Here is a 12,988-nt window from a genome sequence, read left to right on the forward strand (position 1 = left end):
AATAAATGAAGTGGACATTCAACCAATAACAGTAAGTTCCACTACAGGGATGATAGTGTGAGGAGCTCTGCCAACCTGCTGGGAAGTACATAAATATTTTTTCTTCAAATATATTAATTGTTCCACAAATGTCCTGATTAATGAAGTTGGCTGTTTTGATAAGATGCATTCTAACTCGTAAGTGATGGATGATGGTGGAGATGTGTGACGACAAACTGACAACTACTAAAAGAAACATCTATTGTCTGGAACATAATTTAAAATAACCCACTGGGGAAATGGGACTAATTATATGCCTCTTTGCGATCAGATCTAAAATTATAAAACAAAACAAACAAACAAAAAAAGCTTTAATTGAACTATTCACACACAAATCATATCTTGCTTCAATATTTATTTTTATGGCAAAAATAGACTATAATATATTCATTTCACATATATTACATTCATTCAAACTTTTTTGCCCATTAAATGTACACACTTTTATAAACCAATGACAGTTTAGAAGATTTAAGCTCTTCTGATTATACATTTTTACATTATTGATCATCAACGTAGCACATAAAATTGCTTTTTAAACTAGAAAATACTAGACAACTATGTATACAACCTGATTTCAAAAAGGTAGAATTCCCAGTGCATTGTTTGAATTATAGGGCAACTTTCTGAGGAAATATATTTCATAAACATTTTCTCCAAATTTTTAAGTTTCTTAGGACTATTAAGTCATATTTACTGTTGGAATTTTTATTTAAATAGGCTTGTTACCTAGATATTCATTTTTAAACTATGCTTTGCTAGCATAGGGTAGGGCTTGGATTGCTTCAGTTTTTAACAAAGAAATATACAACAAATTTATGTTCTGTTGCAGTGTAATTCATCTGAACTAAATAGCATCATTAGAATTCAAAATATCTCCCTCTTTTAAGCACAAGAGTGAAACATTAAGGTGTTTTTATAGGAAAATATTTAACATTTGCATGATAAAAACTGTTTTATATTTTAGTGTAAAAAATTACTTGAGAATACAGTAAAAAGCAAAACTATAATGGCCCAATGCCAATCTTTTGAGTAAGGTTTACTGTGCAACCAAGTTTTCTTAAGGCTTAATATTTCTAAAAATATTTTTATCTTTCTCATTTTCAATGTGTTGTTTAGAAACCGAATACACTGATAATTGTGTAATAGCTCAATTCTACAACAAGAAATTAAGCTGCTTACTTTTAATATAGAAGTGAAAAAAAATCTAATATGGAGAGTCTAAACTGATACTAACAGAAAATCTTCAAAAACATTAAGAATCATCCCTATACAATAACTACTTCAACTCCTCTATTGGGTCACAAAACCAAACTATGCAAATAAAACCCACTAGAGCACTACTAATCTAAAAGGTGTCACAAATTATAGCATTTTTTTCCTTCTGTTTTTTTATTTCACCTTTTTGTTTTGTGGGCTTAAGATTTTGTATTACTTTTAATCTTGTTTTTATTAAATCTGTCTGGAAATAAGTTTGTCACCTCTGGAGAATATTTACTTTTTATCAGGTTATTTGTTAGACTGGACCAGTGTGGTATTATTCCAGTAAAACTACAAAACCATTAGATCCTTTTAGGACACTTAACTCTAAGATTAAATTACATTTCAATAAATATTACTATAAAGTAAGTAACAAAAGATTTGTCTCATTCAATGGTCCATTACTTTCATGTGATTTCTAATAAATTTCTGGAAAAAAATGTTTGGACAGTCTCAGCATTTATGATAGCAGTCTGACGTGCGATACTTGCACTCTTATGAAAAATGAGTAACTGAACTTATATTTCCCATTTACTTGTTCAGTTTTCCTCAGCTGATAAATGAGCAGGTGGAAGTGAAAAGGCAGTTACCATTAAATCTGTACTAGTCTCGTCAACCTACCCCCAAAAATGAGGATCGACAGGTTCATGTTCCGGATAACCCAGATAATCCAACCTTCTGAATTTCTTTGGTAGCATAGACCTGTTCCTAAGAGTGAATACTGTACATCTTTTCTTCACCAAGCTTTTAGAGCGTGAATTTAAACTACACAGGCGCACTTAAAATGTCAGTAGTGGGCTTCCCTGGTGGCGCAGTGGTTGAGAGTCTGCCTGCCGATGCAGGGGACACGGGTTCGTGCCCCCGTCCGGGAAGATCCCACATGCCGCGGAGCGGCTGGGCCTATGAACCATGGCCGCTGGGCCTGCGCTTCCGGAGCCTGTGCTCCACAATGGGAGAGGCCACAACAGTGAGAGGCCTGCGCACCGCAAAAAAAAAAAAAAAAAAAAAAAAAAAATGTCAGTAGTGACAACCAAAATTAAGTACTGGTCTTCATACACAGTTTAAAAACCTCCTACCGGTTCAGTTTAAAATTGCAGATTTATTACACCGGAATCATGTACTGCTATAGCCAGTATGGGTACACTATATTATAGATTCAAAGCCAAAGCATCTTCGAGATTTCAAATGGTCCTTTTATATGACACACCACAGTCATATTTAATGGAAGGAATAATGATCAAAATATCTAACTAATAAGTAATTTTCAAAAATTTGGAACAGTATGTTAGCCAAACTGTTAGTTCTACAGGTAGTTCAAACAATTACTCCTTTCTTATCACTCATTTATACTTATTTGTAATATTAAAGGATAATTTAAAATAAGTGTATGGTTACTACCTCTTTCTTAACCCAGCAACATATTGGACAATGTTCAGATTTACTCTAGTTTTTTAAAACTAAGTATTTTAATTTAAACATTTTGGGAAATATGATGTGCAGCCAAGCCCTAATCATATACATGTGACCTAGAGATACTCTTTACGTGGGAATATTTGCCTTGGAACTGCTGCTTCCTCAGCTGGGTGCTGCAGACCTTATACTTCCTTCTTGATCCAGGCCCATCTTCTACTTCCCATTTCAGGCCAGTGACAATCCAAAGGTAGATACGTAAACGGAAACAGGAAAGGTACGGGGAGGCATTGCCAATTCATCCTCCTTCATCCCGCCCCGCCTCACAGGCAGTCTCAGAGGCAGCATTCCTGCTCATCTTCATCATATATCCCATGCTGTTCCTTACTCTTCATGTGCCACTCAAGTTTCTGAGGCAAATGATGGGACATTAATGTTATGTGGAATTCTCTCATGGAACACTGGATCAATCTGACTCCAGTTGCTTGCTGAGGCCCTGTCCCCACTGCCCGGCAGACCCAGAGAGAATGCTTAGTGCTCTCACCAGCAGGGTGCAGCAGGGAGGAAAGCTGCTGTGTATTTTTCTTAGTGTACGGATGACGGGGAGGTGACCACCACTGTCTACCTTTCAGCGCCCCTGTGGTTTAAATAAGCTTTGGGAGGGCAAACCAAGAAAGTTGATACCCACTTATAGCAACATTTCCCCTTGTAAACAATACTCTCAATAATTTAACATATATCTGACCTTTTAGAGCATTAACTCTTATTTGGGAACTACCTGAACTATATAGAAAACTATGCCACTTTAACAACCCAAGTACCCCTTCAAATGTGTTCTGAAATCCTCTATCCACCCACCCCTAACATATGCAAACCTTAAACAAGCAGACTTTCTGATTTTTCCTCATTTTGTATAAGTAATTATAGCTACTTAGGGTAAATGGAGCCCTTATCTCAGGAATTTGAAAAATTCATGTTCTTTCGAGAATTGTTTTCCCAGGCAAATTCCTAAAGTATCTATTCCTCTATTTTTGAAATGTCTATCCCTCAGTTCAAAAGAAGAGCCCCCTCCAATTTAGATTATTTTAATAAACTTTAAACTGGAAAGAGATGGTTTAGCTTATTCCACATGAAATCTTGATGGAAAGCAAATTCCCTAAATTTACATCTAAAAGAATTCCTTTAAAATGTCTGATTTTTTAAATGATTTACAATAAACAGTAATTCTTTATATTTTAATACATGTAAAGTTTCATATTATGTATAATATGGACATTTATATTTTCTTAATATTGTGAACATTAACTTATCAACCCATTTGAAATGATGTCTCTTCTGATGATGAAAGCTTCACAAAAATGTTGGCCATGCCATGCTGTCATCACTCCATCCTACACTCCTCCTCTGGGTTTCTGCCTAGACCTTGGTCTTTCTGGGAATTTCTAAGAAAGCACAGCTTCTGTTTTAATCCTGCCAAAATGTTTTAAAGGCTAAATTCTAGGGTTTTCTGAATATTTCACAGTAGATGTTCCAGAAGAATATATGTAATAATGATTGCAATTAACATTTCAAATCATACTCTAAAATGAATACTTCCTGTGTTCAAAACTACCAACTAGAGTATTTTATCAAAAGAGGCCACTAATCAGGAAAACTGAGGCCAGAGATGCCAACAATGATCAATGGAAAACACTGGTTTACAACCTACTTTTTGTGAAAATGTATATTTGGGTAATTTTGATATGAAATTAAGAATATCAACGAACTAAAAGACACTAAAATACTGAAGCACTGTGTAAGTTTGGCAGACAGAACATCCTCAACTCAGACATGGCTGAGCCTATGGAAACCTCAATGTTCTACAGTTTGCTCTTGAAAATCACATTACTTCAAAGTCTAGTAATGTAGATTTATTTTTATTCAGAAATACTTTCGTATTCACTAACTGTTAATTAAAAGTTTAAAAATTCAAAAGGGACACAAAAAAATTACATGGGTCTTAAAGCTATGACAAACATGCGAGTTTTAAGAGTGACATTTACACAGTGTAATTTAGCCCTCATAAGTAATTTTCTTATAATCAAATTATTACAACAGGAACACAAACATACCATATATTACTCTTTAGATTTTGTGTTACAGTATGTTCTTGTCAATGGGACACTTCAAAATGTTTAAACCTGACAGAAAAGCATTTTTTTAAAAAACGTACCATGGAAGAAAAAAAGCATCAGAAACACTCTACATGGTGTGGAGATGGGAAATATTACAATAAAAAACTCTTATTCCATTCTCCTGGGGAGCTCTTCCTGAATATTTGCACTTGGGTCTGTTGTTCTTTAAACAATCTTAGATTTAAAATCAATTCTTTCTTCCCAAGTGAGAAATATGCCCACTTTCAATATTCATTTTCATCAATACCGTCTGAATTTTCCTCTCAGGTGGTTGGTTTCTGGGTCATAGTTCGGCAGATACACACACTATAAAGGAAATCCTGACTTACAGCTAATGACACACACTCAGCAGTGACAATAATGAGTTAAACTGCTTTAGGAGTTAACACGGGAATCAGAACTATCCCTAGGATATTGTAATTTGGGGAAATAATCCTGGATTTGACATTTCAGAAACTCTATGTTGTGGAGACGCAGCCTCAAGAAGGAAGAAAGAGATGGCTGCTCAGCTAAACGGACCAGTTCGTCCTTCCTTACCTCTTCAGCTCCCATGTGACCAGGCCATGCCAGCCTGGCCTGGTCCTGCCCCCTGGGATGGGCCTACATGGATGGGACTGGGGGGAGCGGAGCTAAAGTTGACCTCAGGTGTGAAGTTAAAGGATTAAGGAGCCAAAGTTCCGGTACATCTTGAACACCACAGTCATCTCTGGGGGCCCCACAAGTCTGGGCTGCGGTTTGGGGAGATGAGGTAAGACTATTACTAACACTTCCCTTCTTTCAACCAAAAGAAAATAAAGCCTCTTCAAGGCTTCTTTTTTTGTGTGGTACGCGGGCCTCTCACTGTTGCGGCCTCTCCCACTGCGGAGCACAGGCTCCGGACGCGCAGGCTCAGCGGCCATGGCTCACGGGCCCAGCCGCTCCGCGGCATGTGGGATCTTCCCGGACCGGGGCACGAACCTGTGTCCCCTGCATCGGCAGGAGGACTCTCAACCACTGCACCACCAGGGAAGCCCCAAGGCTTCTTTTAATCATCATATAAACCTGATTTGTCAAAAAAAAGAAGAGAGGTGCAGGTGGAAGAACTTCAAGGAAACAGAGCGAGTCACTGCCAGTGATGGGCCCTGAATTTCCTGGAGATACCTTCCTCGGGAGGTCAGCCCCCAGACTCTTCCCAAGCCCCCCACTCTCCATGCCAGCATCTCAGTCTGAGTATAGATAACACTGCATTTTCTGTAAAGACAAAGGCAGCTTGCATTTACCATCTTGCATGTACACTGCACTTACTCTTGTCCTAGTCATCCTACATACTCATTCCTGATCTCTTCCAAAACACTTTCAATATGTCCGTTGTTACTGTTTCACCTATAAAGCAACACATATATTAAAAACTCAGATTTATTGTTTTCAACAACAAAAAGTGCTTAAAACCATCTTATGCAACTGTTTTTCACTTCATTTTCAACCAATAAAATCAAACTCATTTGGGTTTATGAATAATACTGAAAAAAATAGTGAATCTGATTATTTTCATACATTTAAAATAATGTGCCTTCATTCCCAACTTTAACTTACATTAACTGACTCATCTCAGTACCTTAATGAGCTGAACTCTTGTTTGGAAAATACAGAAGGTACAAATATATAGAATTTTTAGGATAAAAAATTTTCTGAATATAAAAATGTTTTCTATGTTTCAAAATAACACTTTTAGATTCTTCTTGTAGCTTGGGGTTTGGTAACTACATTGTTAAGTACCCAAGATTTTTTTAAAATAACAAAAGATAATAACATAGTTTTAAATACAAAGTTATATAGGAACTACTCACATCTGTGGATCATCCCCATGGAAAGTTCAGTTTCTTAATAAGAAAACCCCAAATATTTTAGTCATAAAATAAAATTCCATTATCAAAAACTAGTTTAAGATAGAAACCTATACGCCTTAGTGATTGCCAGAATTGCCCAGCGTAGCTTCAGCGAAATAGAGAATTATCTAGAAAATACAATCTCCAAATGTGTGCAAGGACTGCAAATCGGACAGATCAGAGCAGGGCAACGCCCTCAGAACCAAGTCCTTCCTCTTCGGCATCTTTCCCAGGTTAAACCCCCTCTTCAGCCTTGTGCTCTGCATACTTCCTTCCATGTGCCACCATTCATCCCGTCACTTACGTCCTGATGTAGCATTCCGCGTGCACCGAGTGGAGGAGAGAGCATGAGTTCGGCAAGCACTTTTTTTTTCCGCTGTAAACGCTTCACATGATCGGGTCCCCGTAGGAAGTTGTGGGAGCTTATATGAGCCTTGAGCTTTTCAGGAACTGAATGAGAACTCGGTATACGAACGTGTACTGGCAGAGGGTCTGCACCATCATCATTCTCTGTTGCCTCAGCATGTCCAGCACCCGTGGGATGTCCAGCACCTAGATTGAGAGAAGCAGTGATGAGGGTAATGCACACCCTGGCGGGGGGGGAGCGAGCGTCCGAGCAGAAATGTGGCTTCAATCAGAGCATTAGCATCTTCAATAGAGAATCCCTGAGGACGTTTGTTCAGAAAGAGCTGTCAGGTCACTAGGTCCCTCTCCTCCCTGGCCTTGTGCCCAGCCCACCTCTTCCCTCATCAGCAGGGGAAATAAGCACCTCGTTGTGTTCCAGACAGGCAATCATGATCTCTGACAAAATAACGACGCCAGTCCGTCCCACGCCAGCGCTGCAGTGGACCAGTAATGGAGGGTTGGGGCTTTTGGGTTCACTTGTACTATTTGTATGGCGTCGAACAGACTGGATCTCTTCAAGGTATGCTGTGAAATATCAATGAAACAGAAAAATACAAAGGGATTAAGGCCTATCAAATTGACAATTTTCAGATCATCTCCACTGATTGAGAAAACTCCAGATACAGAGCACCAGGTGCCAATTAACCAACCCCAACTACTAACTGACAGTGTGATCTTGGGCAAGTCCCTGACTCCTCCTGGGCTTCCATTTTCTCATCTACAAAATGAAAAGGAGGAGAAACTTTCTAGGAGTCAGTAATGGCCTTCTACTCATTATCAAATTATGCTTTAAAACCTCTTCTGTTAAGCCTCCCCTAAACACTTGAAATTTTTATTTTAAAACAAGCCCACAGCTTACATGGGACAACATAAAGGAAATGTTTCAGGAACTTAAGTCTTCCTCTCTGTGGTGGGTTTAACAGCTCTGGCAAAGGCTGTGCTGGGAATGAAGATACTTACATAAAAATCCCTTGAGGTCTTCTGGACAGCCATGCTCGGGCCAGTCTGTGTACTGGAGATGCCACACCGTCCTCTCCTGCCCCGTGAGAAGGTGCTTCATCTTCAAGCCCGTGGTGGCATAGCAGCCAGAGTCTGTGCGGAACCGGGTGGTGATCTTAAACCTTCCATAGGTGACAGTGTTGTGCCTGGAACCAAGGCGTGGCCAATACCTAAAGCTCTTCTCCCTTCCACCCTCCTGTTAGAGACAAGTGCAGTTAAAACATAATACAAGAGTCAGCAAAGGATGCCCCTCAGAGAGCATGTCTGAAACTCAGAACTGCAACCTTACCCTGCCCTTTTCTCTAAAAGTCAAGATTACACATGATCAACATAAACTGTTTTTCTGAGGCTGAGAAAATCAATTAAGAGAAATGAGTACTTACCTCTTCTGCTGTCACCATTGCTATAATTGCAATTCCCTGTTCCCACACCATCTGCCAAAAGTCCTGACAGGTATTTTGTAATGGTCCCTGAGTGGCAATATAATCCCATTCAATTCCACTGACAGAGACCTGAAATTAGAAAAGGTTTTAAAAGAAATTAATATGTATGTGTATAATACATGTATATACATTTGTTCATGGTAACATGAAAAAAGCAAACTGAAATATTCAGCAGAATAAAGAAAGACTTTTATCTTATTCTTTTTCCTTATTAGTGCCATTTCCATTACTGATATCTTTATAAACGTATGTGCTATGAATTCACATAATATCTATGTGACCTAGGGCAATTTCCTTAAGCTCTCCAAATTTCAATTTTCATCTATACAATAAAAATATTCCCTACCCTCATGTTGTCAGGATTAAGCGAGCCAATATGTATGGTGCCCTGCACATGATAGGTTCTTAATAAATTATTGTTATTGCTGCTGTTAGGTTCTTCTCATAAAAATAATATCAACGTCATCATATCCCAAATCTCAAACACAATTTTCCCTCGTGAAGTACTACACACACTGGATCAAGTACTAGCAATTGAGTCAAAACCTAAGTTAAACATCAAATTTCTAGGGGAAAAAAGTCTTCCTACCTAAGGAGTTCACCTCTGAACTTCTGAGTCAGGATCACCCTCCATACTAAATTTCCACTTAGGATTTAACCTTCTCGAAAACAGTCTAATATAATAATTACAGGATTTGTAGTCAGGAAATCTGGGTTAAATCTCGGCTCCCCCACTGCTGAGTGACGACTATAACCGCTTTCCGAGTGCCCCCGAGTGTAAACTCTGGGCCACACACCCTTCCACTCATGCCCCCATTTAAGGCTGCAGCCTGAGTCACACCCCTATCCTCCCACTGGGCCCGTGGTGGGTGGCACCAGGCACCACAGCGAACAAGAACCAGGGAGGAAGGATCTCATGGGGAGCAAAATGGGGGAGGTCAGCACTTCCTTATTCAGAGATAAGTACAAGGAGGTCCCACACTGCTAAGTGGTCGATCCACGAATTCTGAAGTCAGACTCTTTCCACTGTTCTTCGGGCTGTCTCTGAAGATTCTGAAATACCACCACAGAACCACAATGTTATTCAACCCTCATCCACCCAGTCATGGGAGACTGGCTAAGCTATTCCAAAGAGATGCTCAGTTTTTAAACAACTTATGCCCATGTTTAAAAAGCTTGTGCACAAATTCCCAAAGACCATCAAGGGTACTGGCTTTCACAGGCAGACTGCTGGGCCTCTACAAAGTCTTAAGTGTGAAACGGCTCTCATCAAACATCACTTGCAAACTAAATAAAATGTGGGAAAGAAGGAAAATAACACCTGCCCATAGACATTTACTCATTCACTCACTATAAGGAAATTTCTTCTTCCCAAAACAACGAACTGACTCTCCAGCCAGCATGGAGAAGACAGAGCATCTGGCTTTTCTCACCTTCCTGTTGTGAATCATCACTTTTTCCATTTTAGTGGGTGTAACGTTACCCCAGTTAAACGGCATTATACTGTTTACAGGGAAAAAGCAGCACTGCTTAAGAACAAAATAATGTTTAAAAATGATTAAAAGAGGGACCTCCCTGGTGGCACAGTGGTTAAGAATCCGCCTGCCAATGCAGGAGATATGGGTTTGATCCCTGGTCCAGGAAGATCCCATATGCTGTGGAGCAACTAAACCCATGCGCCACAACTACTGAGCCTGTGCTCTAGAGCCCACGTGCCACAACTACTGTAGCCCGCACGCCTAGAGCCTTTGCTCTGCAACGAGAAGCCACCTCAATGAGAAGCCCGCGCACCACAACGAAGAGTAGCCCCCGCTCGCCACAACTAGAGAAAAGCCTGTGCGCAGCAACGAGGACCCAACACAGCCAAAAATAAACTAATTAATTTTTAAAAATTGTTCTTATAAAATATTTAATGGCTACAAAAGAAAATAAATGATTAAGAGGGACTTCCCTGGTTGTCCAGTGGTAAAGAATCCGCCTTCCAATGCAGGGGATGCGGGCTTGATCCCTGGTCAGGGAACTAAGATCCCATATGCTGCAGGGGAACTAAGCCCACGCGCCACAACTACAGAGCCCACGCGCCCTGGAGCTTACGCACCACAACTAGAGAAGAGAAAACCTGCACGCCACAACTAGAGAGAAGCACATGCGCCACAATGAAGAGCCAGCACACCACAACAAAAGATCCCGCATGCCTCAACGAAGATCTCTCGTGCCGCAACTAAGACCCGACGTGGCCTAAAAAATAAAAATAAATTAATTAATAACTTTAAAACTGGGAGAATGCTAGAAAGGCTGGAGGCACGGAAGTACTTAAACTTGTAACAATCTTAAAAACAAATGACTAAGAGAGTATGCAAAGAGTGCAGATGGCACCACCATAAGGAAAAGCTTTGGTAAACACCAGACACTTCTTTTACATAAAAACGCATGTAGGTATGTGATAAGGAAAAACTAGCAATTCAGTTGCTCTTGAGAGAATTGATGAGCTATAAAGAGGTCTTCAGATTTAGAAGCACAAAGTTCTCAAGTCAGACAAATGAGTGGTCCCAGAGTCCTGGTAACAATGCTGGGCGCAGAGGGATCCAACACATGGAGGCAGCAAACACTGTGTGTCCAGCCTTGGTGTATGGATTTCCCAACTTACAGTACAGTTTGTCCCAACGGTTCAAAACTAGGATGTTTTTAGAAAACAGACATGAATACAATTCTTACCATTCTCCTAATTTAACTGGAAACTTCACATCCTGTGTATCACTCTAAACATTCCCCTCACCTTAATATGTGACGCGTTGATGTAACCGGTATTGTTTTCTTTGGTTGGGACCAGTTCCACTCTGGCATCGTCATAGGGAAGAACATCTTGGAACCGATTTCTTTCTGCATTTTCAGGGAGTCGTGCTGTTGAACACTCCCCACCAACGAGCCGTTTTTTAAGAATTCTTTCATATTCTGTGAATACCATTCCTTGTTCTAACCGCTGTTCCAGAATTTTACACTGAAAAATAGAAAGAGAGGAGTAATATGAATACAGTCCCATGCCACAGCTGCATTTTGACCGTACACTTGAAATCTCACTTTCTGCTTCAAGTCCAGTACTATCTAATATTGAAAATTCTAGATGAAACCAAAGTTAAATTTAACAAGTCTTAACAACAAAAGAACAAATGAAATAATACTATTGGTGAGAAACATGATGCAGACTTCTGTGTAAACTTGGCCTAAGACAATTCATTGAATTCATCTTCTCTAAATCTATAGTCAATTATATGACTCCCTAAGAGTGGAAAATTCTCCTGAAGAACAGTAAATCCTAAAGTAGGATAATCAATTCCAACCTCTATGAACAAATGCTGCAATTTTATAATATATATAAAAAACAGAAAACATTATTGGAAACTATCTCCAGGTGTAAGCAAATTAATTTTTGCTTAGCATAATTCATGCCTGTCTAATTTTGGTATCATAGAACCTCATAGCAAATACATCTCAGTCACAAAGTTTTGAAAAATTCAGTAACCATTCACTGTTAAGTTTTCGATGTAATGAAAGCAGTCGATATCTGCTTTCCTTCCTATGTGTACTCATATGCACATTTCCTCTAAATTCATGGCCAGAAGAAGGTAAAGAACAGTATTCAGAAACCAACAGACAAAAATCAACATTTAGCCTGAAATTATCTATTTAAGACATTAGCTATAAATTTGCCCCAGTTTTGAAGGCCAGATGACAAAATTCCTAACACTCATTTATAATTATCAAATGTGTTAGAAAATTCAGGAAAATCTCAAGAAGGCAGTTCTGCAACACTGTATCAGCGGTTCCAGGGCAGGCGTGCAGACCCGTGGTCTGGTACGTACCCTCTCATCATTCGTGGCTCTGGCAGGCACCTCCTTTCCTTCATCAGGCAGAGGCAGTCGAGACAGGGAGAGTCCATTTAGGGCAGCCAGTTTGAGAGGACCAATTTTTTTTGCATCTAACCGGCTCTTTTTCATTCCCTACAAAAATATTTATATGTATATATCAAATATACACAAATACAATCCCTTTGAAAAGAGATTTCAGTGGACTGAAGTTAACAGAGGGTGGGTTCTCCTAAACCAACAACCACAGGAGAGCTTACACTCCACACACACACACACACACACACACACACACACACACACACACACACACGTTTGTTTCACAAAGATTAGGAGGAAGACATTCCTTTTAAGGCCAAAGCCCTGATAAGTCTTCCAGATATAAGGTTTTGAAATGCAACTGGTTTCAGGGCTCTGTTGTAATGAAAGGTGAGGCTCCGAGCAGACAGCATTCCTTCACAGGACTCCTGAATATCAAACCGTGACACACACAAAAATCAGCTGCAATCCACAAAGAGGGTTTTAAATGC

General features: G+C 39.5%; 1 protein-coding gene across 2 annotated transcripts in view; it reads right to left on the minus strand.

Annotated features, from left to right (window-relative positions):
- Positions 1–374: 374 nt before the first annotated feature.
- Positions 375–12,988, minus strand: part of PTPN21 (protein tyrosine phosphatase non-receptor type 21) — a 71,847-nt gene continuing 59,233 nt past the window's right edge. The window contains exons 14-20 of one of the 2 annotated variants that reach the window (XR_004348440.1): positions 12,456–12,593; positions 11,372–11,593; positions 8,536–8,664; positions 8,114–8,348; positions 7,518–7,678; positions 7,053–7,300; positions 4,605–6,245 (exon numbers count right to left, since the gene is read on the minus strand). Coding sequence is in view for 1 of the 2 variants with exons in the window: in XM_032622553.1 (XP_032478444.1) it covers positions 7,172–7,300; positions 7,518–7,678; positions 8,114–8,348; positions 8,536–8,664; positions 11,372–11,593; positions 12,456–12,593 (1,014 nt within the window). In the remaining variant the exon portion in view is untranslated. Of the gene's footprint in view, positions 7,301–7,517; positions 7,679–8,113; positions 8,349–8,535; positions 8,665–11,371; positions 11,594–12,455; positions 12,594–12,988 lie in introns of both variants that reach the window. The other variant, XM_032622553.1, reaches the window with a different exon arrangement.

Source organism: Phocoena sinus, chromosome 2 (assembly GCF_008692025.1).
Source record: "Phocoena sinus isolate mPhoSin1 chromosome 2, mPhoSin1.pri, whole genome shotgun sequence".
In the NCBI taxonomy this organism is placed as follows: domain Eukaryota; kingdom Metazoa; phylum Chordata; class Mammalia; order Artiodactyla; family Phocoenidae; genus Phocoena; species Phocoena sinus.